The 18,272-nt window shown below is 56.7% G+C and overlaps 1 protein-coding gene across 2 annotated transcripts in view; it reads left to right on the forward strand.

Moving 5' to 3' along the window:
* Positions 1-609: 609 nt before the first annotated feature.
* COL5A1 (collagen type V alpha 1 chain) overlaps positions 610-18,272 on the forward strand; it is a 207,332-nt gene continuing 189,669 nt past the window's right edge. For both annotated transcript variants that reach the window (XM_030818145.1, XM_030818146.1), the window contains exon 1: positions 610-1,096. In XM_030818145.1, coding sequence (XP_030674005.1) covers positions 982-1,096 — 115 coding nt within the window. In that variant the 5' untranslated portion in view covers positions 610-981. The remainder of the gene's footprint in view (positions 1,097-18,272) is intronic.

An 18,272-nucleotide genomic window follows, 5' to 3' on the forward strand; every position in this document is an offset into this window, starting at 1 on the left:
TGGGAAGTCAGACCCCAGCTCGGTCCCGTGCCAATCTGCAGTTAGGAGGCAGGTCCTCGGTCCGGGTTGACACGTAGGCCACAGTCTTGGGCGCCCTGATCTGGCTGGATGGGAAGTTTAGTCTCCACCCAGAAGAGGAGCTCTGAACTCCTCCACGTTAAAGAAAAAGTTAGGCAGGGTAAACTGCAACTTTCTTTTTAACCCAAAGTGATCAAACCTCGGGGCCCCTCTGCACTGGTTCTTGGAGCACGGCCAGGTGCGGGCACCTGGGGTGGGAAGAGTGGGGGGACCAGGGTGGGCCCCTGGGCTCCGAGGCCTCCCCAGGCCCGCCCGCCTACCGGCTCTCAGAGAAAGAACAGGGGGCCGCGCCCGCCCCACGTCCGCTCCGCCCCGGGCCAGCCCCTTCCTCGCTGCGACTCGCCCGCTGTCCCCACCCCCTCGCCCGCGGCGCCCAGTGGGAGGCGGGGGCTGGCCTCGCCGAGCCCAGCGCCGGGCTCTGATTTGCTGCGGGCGTCGGGGATCGACAGCCTCCGCGGCTGCCTTCCAGGAGAGAGGGAGGGAGGAAAAGGGGGAAAAAAGTGCTCGGCGCCGAAGGCGAGGTCCGCACTCTCCGTCCCCGCGGCTGGCGCAGGACCTCACTCGAGCGGAGCGCCCACGGGGAGCGGGTCGCGGGGCGGCGGCGGCGAGGAGGAGGCGAGAAGGAGTTGGAGGAGGAGGAGGAGGCGAGGGCGAGCGAGCCCAGCGGGGTCCCGGCCGCCCCGCGGGCCAAAGTCGAGCCCTCCCGCCCGTGGGCGAGCGCGCCAGCCGCCCCTTCTAGAACAGCCGCCGCCACAAAGAAGAACGGGGGGTGCCGAGGTCCCCATGACCTCCTAAAGTGGTGCGGTCCCTGCTGAGTGCGCTGCCCGGGCCGTGACCCGCGCCCCTGTGCGTCCCCGCGCGCCTCCGAGCGCCCCTGTGCGCCCCGGCCCGCGCCCCGCCGGCATGGACGTCCATACCCGCTGGAAAGCGCGCAGCCCGCTCCGCCCGGGCGCCCCGCTGCTGCCCCCGCCGCTGCTGCTGCTGCTGCTGCTGTGGGCGCCGCCTCCGAGCCGCGCAGGTAAGGGCGCCCTGGGGCGCGGGACTGCGGGATGGGGCGCGCGCGGCCCGGGCGCCGCTGTCATCCCCGGGCGCCTTCGCCCGCAGAACTTTTCTTCCTTGGCCTGTGGAATGCACGGGCCAAGACCACGAATGCCGTTTGCTGGGGGCCCCCCCGAGATGACGACACGCAGACACAATGCCGGCGGGCGCGCCGCCCCCTCCCCAAACGGGCGGGCCGGGTGGGGCTGTCGCGCGAGCCGAGGAAGTACGGAGGGCTGGATCAGCAGGAGGGGTTGTCCACGAGGCGGGCAAACTTTTGTCCCAAAACCTTCCTTCTCTGTCCCACATCACAGGCGCCCAGCTTGGGCCCACACAGCCCTACAGCAGAACTTCCTCTGCTCAAAACCGGGCAGGGCCGCCCCCTAGAGTCACAGCCCTTCAAATCCCGGGGCTCCTGGGGATGGGGGGAATCCCAGAAGCCTGGGCCCCCAGCACTGACCTTCCCCCAGGCACTGTCGCTCTAGGCTGAGCTGGCGCCCTGCTTTCCCCAGGGACAGCGTTTCCTGCAGCCTTGGTCACCTAAGTGTTCGGGGGCACTGGGGACCCCTGCAGGGTAGTAGACAGCCTTGCTCCTAATCCCACCCCCAAACTTCTTGATCCCTGGAAGGCAGCTTTTCCTGGATTCGCTGCTGAGAGATGGGATGCGTGGAGCAAAGCCAGAGATGGGCTTGCAGGCGGGGCTGTGAGTGGTTGGGATGATATGCAGATGTGGGATTCCTTCTGCCAAGGGTCATCCCTTAGAAGGAGGCTTGCTTCCCGGGGAGGGCGCTTCAAGGCGGGGACTGTCTGCGTCCCTGCCTGGGTTCTCGAGGGTTCAACTCTCCCTGTCGCAGTTTCCTGACGGGGGAATTTTTCTAGGCATTGCTCTTGGTAGTTAGTGGCGGGGTGGGTGTTCACAGACTCTCCAACATCAGAGCCCCCAGCCCTGGAAGGTCCCCGAGTCTTTATTGACAGGTGGGGAGATGGAGGCTCAGAGCTGTGTGCCGCCAGGTCAGGAGAAGTGGCGTGCAGAGCGATGGGACGGTGGGCTCAGCGAACTGCTGGACCAGCCCGCCGCCTGCCAGCAAGAATGCTTCTCTCTGCTTCACGATTGGAAGACAAGTGGGAAGAATCATTGTCCGTGTTCCGCTTGTCAATTAAAACACTCTTTTCCTTTTTTCCTGGCACGATCAGTGCTTGTTGGGCTAACTGGATGAGCTGAAGTCTGGGTGTGGGGGCTGCCCTGGGGCTCTGGGGGAGGAGCCAGGAGCCTGGCCTGGTTCCCAGGACCTGGGATCTCATCCCTGGGCCGCCACCAACTCTCTCCTGACCCTGGGCTAACTGGGCTTGTGTTTCTCCAGGGGTCAGCTGAAGGTGGGGGACAATAGAGGTACCCAGAAAAGTGGAGAGGAGAAGGAAGGTGTGGTCAGGGACTGTGCCATTGCCGGGGCACTGGGCCCTGTCTCAGCGCCTCTGGGGACTTTTCCCCAGAAACTCAGGAGGGAGTCCTTCAGGGGAATTGTCACCCTAGACAGCTGGGGCAGGGCACTGCCTGGGGACCGTGCACCGGACCGGGCTTGGGGTTCCATTTCCCTCCCTGCCCATCTCCCGCCTCCACACTGTCTTTTTCCCTCTCTGGTTGTCCTCGCTAATGGAAGTGCGGCTTGTTGGAAGTGGGAGTGAGGATGGCCCAGAACAGCAGGCTATGGAGTTGGACATTTTGCTTTTGTCAGAACAGACTTTTAGAAGCATGTGAAGAGACCACTTTTCTTAGTGAGTTTTGCCAATGTCTCTCCACCTCCCAGGGTGGGACCTGTTTGGAAGTCATCCTCCGAGCATGGCCAGAGGGGGCGGCTGTCCACTGGAGATGCAGGCGCAGCGGGGAGCCACCAGCAAGTGCCTGCTCTCTTCTCCATCTTTGGATCTGCCAGATGTTTTCCGAGGGTTTTCTGAACACAGTTCTTTTGCCTGCCTTCTTTTGGCCAAGTGTGTGAAGGAATGAAATGTAAGATTGCATTTGGGGCTGCTGAACAGTGTAATGGGGAAGGAGAGTATGGGAAATGAAACATGACCCCAATATTTGGAAATTGAGGTCATCTCCTCTACACGCCATTGGTTGACTCCAGTCACGTGATTGCTTTTTGCAATAATTTGTGGGGAGAGTCGGCCAAGTTTTGTGAGACTTGACAGATATCAAATGGTTAAATTTCCTCTGACTCAATCAAGTTGGCTAGAAAGACATCCTTTTCCATCCTCTGCCCCCTCCCTCCCTCTCCCCACAAAAGAGCAGTGAGTGGGAGGAGATCAGAAGCCCCAAGAATTCCCCAAGCCCTCTCCCTGCTCTGGTCCAGATTTACCGGAGGGGTTGGGTTTTGGTCGCTACCCAGGGCTGTGCCCACCCAGCAGTGCCACAGCCCCAGGCAGCGGTGTGTTCCCAGTGCCAGGCTCACGGCGGCTTCTCCAGTGATGTTACCCCTGGGCTGCTCCTGCGGGGCTGGCCAGAGCCTGCTCTTCACCCCGCCCTGCAGATATTTCTGGACTCCCCACTGCCACGCCTTAGCCGAACACAGCTGGTGCTGCCCGTCCCGCCCTGCCTTCTCGCTGCCTGGCCTGTCTGCCTGCCCTGCCTCCTCCCTGGACCGCCCCATCCCACTTCCCGGGAGATAGACCTTGATGGGTGGAGCAGGGGCTGTGCGGGGCAGTGCGGGGCAGTGAGCTGCCCCGCTGGAGGGCCAGGATGAGTCCCCAACACTTGCCCAGGGCACCCACATGGAAGCCTGAGCCAAGCTGCGTCTGGAACATTGCAGGACCTGTCCCTGCTCGGTCATGTGACGTGGCTCTGGGAACAGCCTTGGGAGACAGTCACACGTGGGAATGGAGGGGCTGGCACTTGCCTGGACTGTGGTGAGCATCAGCTGCACCATCTCACTGCACCCTCACCCCGGCCTGAGAAGGGACAGAGCCTAGGAGTCGGGGGCAGGGATGCCAGGCAGATGTCTTCCATTCCTGCTGTGGGGCCCTAAGCCAGCATCTGCCCTCCGCCTGGCATGGTCACTCTTTGACTTGTCACAGTTCCCTCTTCTCACTTCCCGTCGGTTTATCAGCTCTCCCCGGGGAGAAGGCCAGGACCCTGAGCGATGGTCCTGGCCTGGGGGCCCAGTCCAAACAGGGTCCTGGGAGCAGAGCCATTCCATTTGGCCAACACAGCTTTTAAGTTCCTTTCTTCCTCCTTCCCCCTCCATCCTTCCCTCCCTCCTTCTTTTCTCACTCTCTTCCTCCCTCCCTCCGTCCCATCCCCTTCCTTCCTTCCCTTTGTCCCTCCATCCCTTCTCTTTTTACTCCAATGCCTTCAAGAGGGATGCAGCAGCCACAGTCTCCACCACTTGCTTCTGGCCACCCAGGCCTCTCTGCACATCAGCATAACCTGCCTGGACCCTGAAGGCTTTTGCCTTTTCACCTGGGTCGGGCCTATCTTGCGGAGACAGAGGCAAATGGGATGGGGCCCCTCGTTTCCCTCCAGGAGCTCACAGTCTGACAGGCAGACTATTGTGAATTTTACTCAGGGCGCTACGTGGGATGTGCTGGGTGAGATGTGCTGGGTCTCGTGTCTGACAATCTGGGAGGGTTAATTGCACTGGGGAGAGCTGGGGAGCTTCCTGGAAGAGGCCATGTGAAACTGGCCTTCCCTCCTCCTCTTCTCCTGCCTTTTATTGCAGAAACGAACCTCCTTCGTGGGGTCCTCCTCCGCCTCTGGCTTTAATCTTGCCCTCTTCCCTCCTTCCTGACAGGACATTCCACACCGTGTCCCAGAGCTCTCCTGGGTGGCTCCCTTGGCTGGAAAGCCCCTCACTCACAGGCTTGGCAGGTGCCCCCAGCATCTGTTTGCCAGGAGAATGCAAGTGCCCCTAAGGGAAGTGGCAGATCCTGGCAGCTTCCTTAACCCTTTCTCTGCCCCCGTTCCTCCTGTTTCCCTTTGGCAGGCCCTGCTGGCCTGGCACAGTGAGCCCAGTCTGCACAGCTCTGCAGACAGCTCCACAGCTGTGGATTAGGATGTAGGGGCCTCTGGGGGTGATTTTGGGTACCTGTGCTGGGTGACAGGTGGTCTGATGTGGGAGGGGACATTCCTTGGCAATCAGATTACTGAACCCCAGGCCAGCAAGGTGGGTGTGAGGCCGGAGCTGAGTTTCTCTGCCTCTGAGAGGCTGTCGGATGGGCTGGGCGAGGACAAGTCACTGCGCCTCAACTTCCCCTCCTGAACATGGGGAGAAGCACATTTCTTGCTTTGAGGCATGGTTGTGAAGATTGATTGAGGCCACACCTGTGAGAAGCTTTGCAGGCTGCCTGACCTGTACTCGGCACTGGCTGTGTGGGGGCGTTAGCATCGCCCCCATCTTCAGTGGTGGTTTTGCAGGAGGAAAGAGCAGTGTTCCCACAGCCCTCTTTAGCTGCAGGTATCCCAGAAGCACAGGCGAGGCAGGTGTGTCTGTGTGGGGCCTGGCCCTGCTGAGACGCCGGGGCTCTGCTGGCGCCTGCTGCCCCCCTGCCTTCCTTGGCCTCGGTTCTTTGCTTTCCCATGGAACCTCATGGGGTCATTGTCCAGGCCGTGGGGTATGATGCACGTGAAAAGCTTTAGAAGCCAATTCCAGGGTTTGCACTCGTGTGTGCGTTTGTGTATATGTGTGTCAGGCCATGTGCACGTGTGTACAATGTGTATGTCTCCCCGCGATCTGCCTGCACACATGTGTTTGTGGGTATACATGTGTGTTTGAGTGTGCACGCATGCGCATCCTTGCACATGTACATGCGTTCACATGGGTGTCCCGGGCTGACTCCACATGCAGGGCCTGGTGTGTTTGAGGAGCTCGTGGCAGGGCGACGTTTCTCTCCTTACCGTGACCCGGCCCCAGCTGGACGGGAGAGGAGGAGATGGCACGTGGAGCCTGCTGGTTGAGCATGAGGCTGTGGGTTCTGCCGCAGGGCAAGCTGGGTCCAGCTGGATCCGACAATTTCATGTCTTTTTAAGCTCCCAGGAGGGCGATGTTACATTATGGCTCCCGCTTCTCCTCTATTTACATTCTCCCATATAATCGACTTGTCTGCTGTCAGTGCTTTGCCAAGTGTTGGTTTTAAAGTTTCTGGCCTGGCTGGTGGATGTGCCACGATCCTGCAGGCGGAGCCTACAGCGGCCCTTGTGGTGGTTACTATTGAGTGTCAATTTGATTGAATTGAAGGATACAAAGTATTAATCCTGGGTGTGTCTATGAGAGTGTTGCCAAAGGAGATTAACATTTGAATCAGTGGGCTGGGGAAGGCAGACCCACCTTTAATCGGGAGGGCAGAATCTAATCAGCCGCCAGCAAATATAGAGCAGGCAGAAAAACATGAAGAGACGAGATGGGCCTAGCCTCCCAGCCCACGTCTTTCTCCTGTGCTGGACGCTTCCTGCCCTTGAACATCGGACTCCAAGTTCTTCAGGTTTGGGACTCGGATTGGCTCTCCTTGCTGCTCAGCTTGCAGACAGCCTATTGTGGTGGGACCTTGTGATCGTGTAAGTCAGTACTTAATAAACTCCCATATATATATGTATATTTCTATTATTTCTATTCCTATTAGTTCTGTCCCTCTAAGGGAACTCTGACTAATACAGCTCTGCTCATAGGCAGGACTGCAGCCACCAGGACATGGCATAGGGACCAGGGTGGCATGCTGGCAAAGGACAGGCAGCCGGCAAGACGCCTGGATTCCTATCCTGGTTCCAGTGTCTACCAGCAGTGCATTTTCCCACCCCTTGCCTCACTTTCCCATCTGTAAGAAGGGGGTGGTGACTGTAACTACAGCAGGGTTTTAGTGATGTCTAATGTATTACTCATATAAAGCACAAAGTAAGACCCCATGACTGCCCTTGCCACCAGAGGCCCCAGTGCAGCAGGAGGCTCTGAGGCGGTTCGGGGCCCTCTCCTCGCTGGCCTGTGCGTGCTCCCTTACCATCCTGTGTGGAGTCACACTGCTGCTTCCCTCACTGGGTAAGCAGGAGATAAGGTAAGGCAGTAAGCACCAGTGGTCAGTTCAGCGGATCGCTCGCAGCTCGCTGCCTCTGAGGCTCTGAGCCTGAGCCAGGAAGGTGCATCCTTGGGCAGTCGTGGGCCAGGCCAAGTTCAGCACGCAGCATGGCCCTCCCCTGCCTCCTCTGGCCACTTGCTCTTTACAAGGAACGGAGGTCCAGGAGGTGGATGGACCTGTGCACCTCCCAGCTGCAGGCCTCTGTTCTGTCTCTGTGATGTGATGGCAGTGAGTGGTGGCTGATCACTGAAAGGAGGTGTTCCAGGCAGGGGTGGGTGAAGTTGGTGGTGGTAGGTGGGGGGGCTTTGCCATCTCAGATGTTGTTTTTGTGCCAGCCCAGCCCCAGGCCACTGGAGAGAAGACAGTGGAATGAATGAATTGGTGGCTGGATGCTCAGTGGAGGGGTGCGGGTCACTTTGAGTTGTCCATGTCAAATAGTCCGAGCCATCACGCCCTCAGCTTCCTATCAGCAGAGGATTTTTTCTGGAGGAATCTCAAACTAGGTAATAACCCCATATTAGCAGTAAATGTCACCATCCTTTGATGACTCAGACCTAAGAAATGGAACCACAGCCTGACCCACTTTTCTCAAAATTTAATTACTCAGAGCTCTGGGGACATGGGCTCAGCCTATTTGCGGAGATGTCTCTGCCCATGAAATGGAAGCTTCCTTTATTTTCTGTTTCCTAGACCCGTGTTCTTGTAGGGAAATTTACTCTTCTTTCCTTTTCTTCCTTGCCAGGACCTCGGCAATAGGGTTTCTGGTGGCCTTTTTTTTTTTTGTAAATAAATGCCACAAAATGACATAAAAGCAGTATGGTGATTCCTCAAGGATCTAGAACCAGAAATACCATTTGATCCGGTGATCCCATTACTGGGTATATACCCAAAGGATTATAAATCATCCTACTATAAAGACAAATGCACACGTGTGTTTATTGCGGCACTGTTCACAATAGCAAAGACTTGCAACCAACCCATCAATGATAGATTGGATAAAGAAAATGTGGCACATATACATCATGGAATACTATGCAGCCATAAAAAAGGATGAGTTCATGTCCTTTGCAGGGACATGGATGAAGCTGGAAACCATCATTCTCAGCAAACTGTCACAAAGACAGAAAACCAAACACTGCATGTTCTCACTTATGAGTGGGAGTTGAACAATGAGAACACATGGACACAGGGAGGGGAACATCACACACCAGGGCCTTTCAGGGGCTGGGGGGCTAGGGGAGGGATAGCATTAGGAGAAATACCTAATGTAGATGACGGGTTGATGGGTGCAGCAAACCACCATGGCACGTGTATACCTGTGTAACAAACCTGCACGCTCTGTACATGTATCCCAGAACTTAAAGTATAATAAAAATTTTTTAAAAAAATGTGTGTATGTAGCAGGAGTGACTTAAGTTGAAAAACTCTGACCCTTGCATTGGGAAACAGTGATCTCCCAGTGAGAACACGTGAGCGTTGTAACTGTCTTCCATTCTGCTGGCGGGTGGCCTGGGGGACCAGCACTCTTTCCCGTGTGTGGGTACAGAGGGAACGGATGAGGTCCGTATGCAAAGACATTGGGTGTGTCAGCAGGTTTGCTTGGCAGCATTTATGGACCCCTAACATGAGTCGGACCTGTGCGGGGGGCACAGGTGAGAGATAGGCGAGCCGTCTGTGCCCTACTGGGCCTTCCGCTGCGATGGGGGTCAGCCATCTCTGAACAGGTGGTTTTACCGAGTGAGGTGCAGTAGAAGTGGGAGTAGGGTGTGGCCACAGCCAGTCGAGGGAGGCACCTGCCAGCCCCATGGGGCGGTGGCCAATCAGAGACCAGCCTGCTTCTCCAGGGCCAGCCCTTTGGGGCGCATGTGTCTGAAGTCAGGCTCCCATTGGTGGATGCAGTTTGGGGGGCACATGCGTCTGAAGTCAGGCTCCCATTGGTGGATGCAGTTGGGGGCGCATGCGTCTGAAGTCAGGCTCCCATTGGTGGATGCAGGGGGCACGTTCCCATGCATATTCTTCCTCTGGCTCCTGTTCATATTTTCATATTCATACTGGATCCTGCTCTGAGGGTGCTCCCGTCAGCACCTGTGATCCTCAAACCCGCCCTTCGTGCCAGGTGGGATCGGCCCATTCTGCAGACGTGCCAGTCTAGCTCTTCGGGTCCAGCTGGCACAAGGGGAGGAAAACCACCCTCCACGTCCCAGTGGTCACATGGCCTGCATCTTGGTGCAGGTCCGTACAGTCACATGCATGGACGCAAGCAGCCTCTGTCCATTCTCAAGGCCAGGTGAGGGCGGTGTGGCTCTGCTCCCTCCTGTTTGTTTGCTGGGGCCGGCCTCCATGGCAGCTGGGTCCCAGCGCTTCAGAAGGGGAGCCATGGCCCCAGGCAACAGTGCGTACATGGAGCCTCTGCCTCGGTTTCTCCTTCTTCCTTTCAGATGCATAAAAATGCACATCAAGCCTGGGCATCATCTGGTGACCTCTTTATTTTTTAAATAAATGCCACAAAATGACATAAAAACAGTGTGGCGATTCCTCAAGGATCTAGAACCAGAAATACCATTTGACCCAACAATACCATTACTGGGTACCACCTCTACAAAAATTTAAGAAACAATTAGCCAGGTGTGGTGGTGCATGCTTGTGGTCCCAGTTACTTGAGAGGCTGAGGTGGGAGGATCACTTGGGCCAGGGAGGCTGAGGCTGCAGTGAGCTGTGTTTGTGCCACTGCACTGTAGCCTGGGTGACAGAGTGAGACCCTGTCCCAAAAATAAAAATAAAAATAAAAATGTACGCCAGAGAGCACGGTGGTCTCAGCTTTTCAGCTGTAGTTTCATCTTTCTTTTGGAGGACAGAGGCCCAGCCATCTGCATCCTCGGCACACACTTAGGTCAGTCACTGGGGCCTGTTGTGGGGGTGACAGGCAAGCCTGGGTGTGGGGAGAGCCGGCCTGATGCCCGTGGGCTCTGCACAGTGGGTGGGTGCAGGTGGGATGGCGGACGCAGGACAGAGGGGCCCCTGGGGGGACTTTTCTCGGGTCCTCTGCCTTCCCACCACTGTGTCCATCAGGGACATTCCCAGGATCTGTCTTTGCTGCTGGTTTTCTTCCCTCGATTTTTTGTTTTGTTTTCTTTCTTTGGGGATGATCTGAAATCCTCTTCCCGTGCTATTTCTCTGCTCTTCCCCTGGGGAAAGGAGAGTGAGGAGAAAGTGTCCCGTGCCCACGTTCTTGTGGACGTTCCCCTTCCTTCTTTCTAAGGAGGGGTGGTGACTCCCAGAGGCTCTGAGGAAAGAAGGAGAAAGTGACACTGCCTCTTCTCAGAGCCTTTGGCTACGGTCGAGGTGGTGTGAAGGGTGCTCTTGAGGGAAGGGCAGGGAGCTAGATTTCTGACTGCGATTGTAATAGCTTGCTTTCCTTCCTTCCTTCCTTCCTTCCTTCCTTCCTTCCTTCCTTCCTTCCTTCCTTTCTTTCTTTCTTTCTTCTTTCTTTTCTTCCTTTCTTTCCTTTCTTTTTTTTTGAGATGGAGTTTTGCTCTTGTTGCCCAGGCTGGAGTGCAATGGTGCAATCTCGGCTCACCACAACCTCCGCCTCCCAGGTTCAAGCAATTCTCCCGCCTCAGCCTCCCAAGTGGCTGGGATTACAGGCATGTGCCACCACGCCTGGCTAATTATTTTGTATTTTTAGTGAGTAGAGATGGGGTTTCTCCATGTTGGTCAGGCTGGTCTCGAACTCCTGACCTCAGATGATCCACCCACCTTGGCCTCCCAAAGTGCTGGGATTACAGGCGTGAGCCATGGCGCCCGGCTCATAATAGCTTTCTAGGTAATTATTATTCATGTTATTTAGGGTCATGGTCTCAGTAATGGTCGTCTAGGTCAAAAAGTACTGCTTGAGCAGTGGAGATACTCAGCTGAAGGTTGAGAACACACAGGGCGTCCTTGGGCCGGTGTGGCGGTGACAGTGAGCTGGTGACAGCAGGCAGAGCCAGTGTAACACAGCTCTGCTGGGTGGTGCAAGGAGATGCTCCAGGTGGAGCCATCAGGAGAGGGAGAGGGGATGGGAGGGTAGGGGAGCGACTGTCCTGCCAGGGATGCCAGTGTCATCCTCCTGCCAGTGTCATCTTCCTGCCCCTGAAACAGGTGGCTTCTGAAACACATGGCTTCTCAGCCCAGGCCATTTGGGGACATGTGGCAATGTCTGGAGATGTTTTCTGGTTGTCGCACCTGGAGTGGGGGCAGGGCTATCGGCCTGTAGTTGGGGGAGTCCGAGGATGCTGCTCTGCACCCCGCAGTGCATGGGACAGCCCCCACCAAAAAGACTGACCCAGCCCGGAGGCTGCAGGAATGGTGGGATAGAGGAAGCAAAGGTGAGATTCCGTGGCCCCGCCCCATGGCCTTCTCATGGCTCATTGTCAGACAGGAGGGAGGGCCTCTTCTTAGGCCAGGTCCAGGGTTTCTCCTCATGGTGTAGACCAGCGGTTCCCAAACTTCACCAGGCCCCAGAATCCCCCCGAGGCCTCTCTTAAGGCACAGATTGTTTCTGACTCAGGAGGCCTGGGGTGGGCCCAGGAAACTGCATTTCTAACGAGGTAAGTTCCCAGACCACATGGATGCTGGGGCGTCCGGGGCTGCCACACTTTGCACACCACAAGTCATTCTGCGTCCTCAAGCCCAGGGTCTTGGATTTCAGCATTAATGATGGTCGTGGGGTGGGGAGGGCACCTGCCAGGGGAGAAGTGCTGGAGAAAAGAGAGGAGGGTGTAGCTGTTCCTCCACCCTCTCAGGAACCTCCCACTTTCTTTATGGTGATCCCTGCTTCACAAAGGACCCATGGTGCTCTTCCCCTGCACACCTGTTGGCAGCAGTCACTCATCTCCAAAGCGAAGACCCCACTATCCGGCAGGTCTTAGGGAGCAGGGAGACCCTGGGGGTGGGGGTGAGCTTCCAGAGAAGGGGTTTCCCATGGGTTTGGCCATGAGATTCTGCTGTTGTTGATGTTGTTCTTATTATGGGAAGGCTCAGACACAGCGCAGCAAAGGTTGTGTTCTGCCTGGGGCCACAGAGACCAGCCCGCAGCCAACCCCATTCCAGCCAGAGGCCAGCCCACGCCCCCGCGCCCGGTGATTTTGAAGCCAGTCCCTGACATCAGCTGCATTCTTTGGTAACCATTTCGGTCTCCGAAAGAGGAGGACCCCTACTCCAAACTCACCTCAGCTTGCTGGCCGCGTGCTGTCTGTGCGTCTCCCAAGGGCGCCCCCCTCACCCAGACCTCCCCTCCATCCATACTGTGCTCGGTCCACAGGGCCAGGCTCTGCAGAGCCAGGGATCTGTAGGACTGCAGGTGTATAGGGCTGGGGATCTGTAGGGCCAGGGTTCTATAGGGATGGTGGTCTGCAGGGCTGGGGGTCTTTCAGGCAGGGGGCTATAGGGCTGGGGACTCTGCAGGGCTGGCGGGGGGGTCTGCAGGGTCAGGAGTCTCTCAAGCTGGGGATCTGCAGGGCTGGGGGTGTGCAGGGCCGGGCATCTGTAGGGCTGGGGGTGTGTAGAGCTGGAGGTGTGTAGGGCTGGGGGTGTGTAGAGCTGGAGGTGTGTAGGGCTGGGGGTTTGTAGGGCTGGGGGTGTGTAGGGCTGGTGTGTGTATGGCTGGTGTGTGTATGGCTGGTGTGTTAGGGCTGGGGGTGTGTAGGGCTGGGGTGTGTAGGGCTGGGGGTGTGTAGGGCTGGGGTGTGTAGGGCTGGTGTGTGTAGGGCTGAGGGTGTGTAGGGCTGGGGGTGTGTAGGGCTGGGGGTGTGTAGGGCTGGGGGTGTGTAGGGCTGGGGTTGTGTTGGGCCCAGTGTCTGTAGGGCTGGTTTATCCGAATGCACCGGGTGGCCTTGGGCTTGGGCTTCTGCACTTTTCTGTTTCCTGCATCGATGTGGGAGGGAGGGTGAGTCCCCACCCGAGGGAGGCAGAGGTGGAGCTCAGAGAAGCACAGAGCCCTGTGGAGGCCCCCAGCTGGGAGGGTGGAGGGCGGCTGTGTCCCACACCCTAACCCTCTCAGCTGGGCTGTGTGGCGTTCTCATGTGTCTGAGCTCAGTTCTGCTAAGGCAGTTGGTAGCACCTTCCCGTGCCTCAGTTTCCCCATCTGTCAAGTGGGCATGAAAATAATACCTGCCTCACAGGCATGCTGAGAGGACTCAGGATTCACGTGTGTAAACTGCTAGGACCACCACAGCTGGCTATGGTCATTACTATTACTGTGTGTCCCAGGCATGACATTGGTTCAGAGGTCACAGGTGGCCCCCATGAGGTGACTTGCAGGAGTCTGCTGAGCCCATGGAACTGGGCTGGGCTTGTGAAAGTGCCACAGGAGACAGGAATGCGTGACCAGGTTGGACTCAGCCCGAAGGCTGTGGGTGAGGACCCAGAGGGTGCCATGGGTGCTGTGCCCACCAGGCTGTCCTATGGCACGTGGGCTTGTCAGAGCCTCTGGCACCTGCAGCAGGGCTCCCCTGCCCTGCCCTCCTTGAATGCTCTGGCACGGAGGGCTGGTACCAAGACAGCAGCTGCACTGCCATTTTGCAGAGGGTTAGAGTTCTCTGTGTCTGTAACCCTGGCCGGGAGTTGCCTGGTGTTTTCTGGGATTGACTGGAAGCAAAGAAGGCGGGTGGGCAGGTCCAGCTTCCTGCAGGGTGGGGCTTTGGGGGGCTCACCACCGGATGCCAGAGGATGCCGGAGCGTGGAGCCTGGGACCCTCACAGTGGACAGGTGCAGGAGCCCTGGGGCCCCACCTTGCAGATTCAGATTCTGAGGGTCTGTAGTGGAGGCTGGGGCCTGTGGCTCCTCACCCTGCCCCCACAGTGCAGTGGCAGTGACCAATTGAGGGCACTTTGGGAAACTCTGAGCAGAGGAGGGTGGGGGCCTGTGCCTCCCTCCTGCCCTCTGTCCTTCTGCAGGGCCTGTCCCTATCACCAGCTCACAGTCGCCTCTTGGACTTTTGCAAAGAGAGCTCAGGGGATGAGGAGGGAAGCAGTGATTCTCAGGGACACCGGGAGCTTCGGAGGCCGAGAGAGCAGGTTTGAACTCCTGGCTGTGGTATCTCCACATGTTACTTAACCTCTCTGACCCGAGGCAGCTTATCTGCATATCAGAGGCAATAGCACCGCCTACCTGGACTGGGCGGCTGTGAGGATCTAAGGAAGCGATACTGGTGTGGATGCAAAGCCCTAGGTGTACCCGGTGTGCAGGACATCGCCCCGTGCAGTGCAAGCAGCAGGTGCACTCGTGGTATTGATAACAATGCCTGCTGCTTTTATTGGGATGGTGGCAGATGGTATCATATAATTCTTATTAGAGATGGCTGTTATTTTACATGGCTGTTAATAGGGAGGTTGAGAGGCAGTAATTGTAACTTTTATCAAGTGTGAAAGAAGGACTAAAGCTGCTGTTTGCAGGTTCAGGCCCAGCCAGGGGCCTGAGAGGATGCTAAATGGTTGGCACAAAGGGGCCAGAGGGTCCAATCTGTAGGACGGGGGGGTACTTTATAGATAATATGGGGGACGGGGCAGGGGTGCTTTATAGATAATATGGGGGGTAAGGCAGGGGATGCAGTTTATAGATAATATGGGGGTGGGCAGGGGGTGAGTTAATAGATAATATGGGGGTCAGGGTGGGGGTGCAGTTTATAGATAATATGGGGGTGGGACGGGGGTATAGTTTATAAATAATATGGGAGTAGGGCAGGGGTGTACTTTATAGATAATATGGGGCGGGTCGGGGGTGCCGTTTATAGATAATATGGGGGCGGGGCGGGGGTGTAGTTTATAATAATATGGGGGTGGGGCGGGGGTGCAGTTATAGATAATATGGGGGGGGCAGGGGTGCAGTTTATAGATAATATGGGGTGGGGAGGGGGTGCAGTTTATAGATAATATGGGGGGGGGAGGGGTGCAGTATATAGATAATATGGGGGCGGGGCAGGGGTGCAGTTTATAGATAATATGGGGTGGGGAGGGGGTGCAGTTTATAGATAATATGGGGGGGGGGGGGGTGCAGTATATAGATAATATGGGGGCGGGGCGGGGGTGTAGTTTATAATAATATGGGGTGGGGCGGGGTGAGTTATAGATAATATGGGGTGGGGAGGGGGTGCAGTTTAGTTTATAGATAATATGGGGTGGGGCAGGGGTGCAGTTTATAGATAATATGGGGTGGGGAGGGGGTGCAGTTTATAGATAATATGGGGGGGGGGGGTGCAGTTTATAGATATGGGGGGGGGGGGTGCAGTTTATAGATAACATGGGGTGGGGAGGGGGTGCAGTTTATAGATAATATGGGGTGGGGAGGGGGTGCAGTTTATAGATAACATGGGGTGGGGAGGGGGTGCAGTTTATAGATAATATGGGGGGGGGGGGGTGCAGTTTATAGGAATATGGGGTGGGGAGGGGGTGCAGTTTATAGATAATATGGGGGTGGGGAGGGGGTGCAGTTTATAGATAATATGGGGGTGGGGAGGGGGTGCAGTTTATAGATAATATGGGGTGGGGAGGGGGTGCAGTTTATAGATAATATGGGGTGGGGAGGGGGTGCAGTTTATAGATAATATGGGGGGGGGGGGTGAGTTTATAGATAAATGGGGGGGGGGGGGTGAGTTTATAGATAATATGGAGGTGGGGCGGGGGTGTAGTTTATAGATAATATGATAATATGGTGGGGCGGGGGTGCAGTTTATAGATAATATGGGGGTCAGGGCGGGAGTGTAGTTTGTAGATAATATGGGGGTGGGGTGGGGGTGCAGTTTATAGATAATATGGAGGTGGGGTAGGGGAGTGCAGTATATAGATAATATGGGGGGCAGGGCAGGGGGTGTACTTTACAGAAATATGGGGGCGGGGTGGGGGTGCAGTTTGTAGATAATATGGGGGCAGGGCAGGGGGTGCAGTTTATAGATAATATGGGGGCGGGGTAGGGGGTGTGGTTTATAGATAATATAGGGGGCGGGGCACGGGGTGCAATTTATAGATAATATAGGGGCGGGGCAGAGGGGTGCAGTTTATAGATAATATGGGGGGTGGGGTAGGGGGTGTAGTTTATAGATAATATGGGGGCTGGGGTAGGGGCTGTAGTTTATAGATAATATGGGAGGTGAGGTGGGGGTGCAGTTTATAGATAATATGGGGGGTGAGGGCTGTGTAACCTTCCTCTGTATTCACTTCTCCAGATGAGTTTCCTTTGCCCTGGGGTGCCAGGCCTGATGGGGAAGGGCAGGGGGTGGGACAGGACATGCCTGGACTCCTGGAGAGGACTCTGATGTCTTCTGGGAAGGGGGCACAGAGTCAGTGGCCTGGCTTATGGCCTTGGGGCCGTTTTGCAGATGAATAAGCTCAGACTTAGAGGGTGTGGGTTCCTGGTGTCACAGGCTGGTGAGAAGTCGGGAGACCAGGCCTGGGGAGTCCCGGCCTGTCGGGTGGGCTTCATTGATGAGGGATGGGCCGGGCACGGAGATGCTGCCCGCTGTGGCGGACTGCACTCGGAGTCCTATTGCTAGGGAAAGCAACCCTGCCCGTCTCTTGCCACCATCAGGGGAGGGTGTTCAAAACTGGGTCTTTTCTCAGCCTCGGTGGGCTGGAAGGGTCCCAGGCTTTCTAATGCAGGGGCTTTCTGCCCAGGGCAGGCTCTGAGGACCAATGTTCACCCTACACCCGTGGCGGTGGGCAGCTCACCCCGCTGCGAGCAGCACCTACGCTGGGAGGTTCTGGACCCTGGCCTCCGCAGCCCATAGGTTTCACCATTACCCTGAAAATCTCCTTGCTCACCAGTGATAAAGGAAAGCAGCTCCGAAGTGCAGACACCCGCTCCCTCTTTCTTTCCTTTTCTGGCTGCCCGGGTCTCCAGTTCTGCTGGGACAGCCCTGGGAGGGGCAGCCCAAGCCAGGCCTGCATGTGCCCCCGCCCCTGCACGTCCCCCCACCCCTGCACGCCCCCCGCCCCTGCTGGGCCTGTCCATGCACGCCCTGGGCCCCTCCACGTGCACGCGCTCCTGCCTCCCCTTCCTGCAGCCAGGGCCTGGCCGATTACAAACAGTTGCCTGGCCCCTGAGCAGGATTTGCAGGCCCTGGAGAGGGGCTATAGTCCGAGGGCAGTGTGGGCCTAAAGGCATGTCGGGGGTCTTAATGGAAGCCGATGCCCCTCTTGTACCCTGCCCGGCTTCTGTCCCCTGGAGGGTGGGGGGGCGGGGGGCAGGCACCCTGTGGCTGTGTGGAGAGCAGCTGGGAAGGTCTGGCTCCAGGCCTGGAGGGGAGGGGCTGCTGGGCTCCAGGTGGGCTCTGGGGTCCTGGCCCTCTTCAAGGTCTCTCCGGAGCCTGATAACTGAAATGTCAGTCTGAGGTAGAAGTTCACATGAGACATATGAGGGAGGGGTTCGCTTGAGACTTTTCTCTGCACCCTAAGTGCCTTCACGCTGTGTTTTATCCGGATGGCCTCTGTCTAAGGCAGGAAGTGTCATCCCATTTGACAGGTGAGAAGCAGGCTCAGAGGCCCTGCAGCTAGGAAGTGGCAGAGTTAGGCCTTTAAAATAGCCTTTGAGGCTGGGTGTGGTGGGTCAGGCCTGTAATCTCAGCACTTTGGGAGGCTGAAGCGGGTGGATCCCAAGGTCAGGAATTTGAGACTGGCCAATATGGCGAAACCCCATACTAAAGTATGGGTCTTTACTAAAAATACAAAAAAATCATACTAGTCTCTACTAAAAATACAAAAAAATTAGCCGGGCGTGATTGTGCCTACCTGTAATTCCAGCTACTTGGGAGACTGAGGCAGGAGAATTGCTTGAACCTGGGAGGCAGAGGTTGCAGTGAGCCGAGATGGCGCCATTGCACTCTAGCCTGGGTGACAGAGACTCCATCTCAAAATTAATAATAATAATAATAATAAAGCCTTTGAGTTGTGGGCATTTGATTCTGTCCAGCTGCTTGGGAACATGCCTGATACGAGTCCAGGCCTTCCGAGAGTGCCGAGTAGCCAAGTAAGGTGGGGTTTTGGTCCCTATCCGAGGGACGGTTGCACTTTTTTTCTTTGGGGTCTTCATCCCTGCAGTAGGCACTGAGAGAGAGGAGCAGGAGG

This window comes from Nomascus leucogenys, chromosome 8 (assembly GCF_006542625.1).
Source record: "Nomascus leucogenys isolate Asia chromosome 8, Asia_NLE_v1, whole genome shotgun sequence".
In the NCBI taxonomy this organism is placed as follows: Eukaryota; Metazoa; Chordata; class Mammalia; order Primates; family Hylobatidae; genus Nomascus; species Nomascus leucogenys.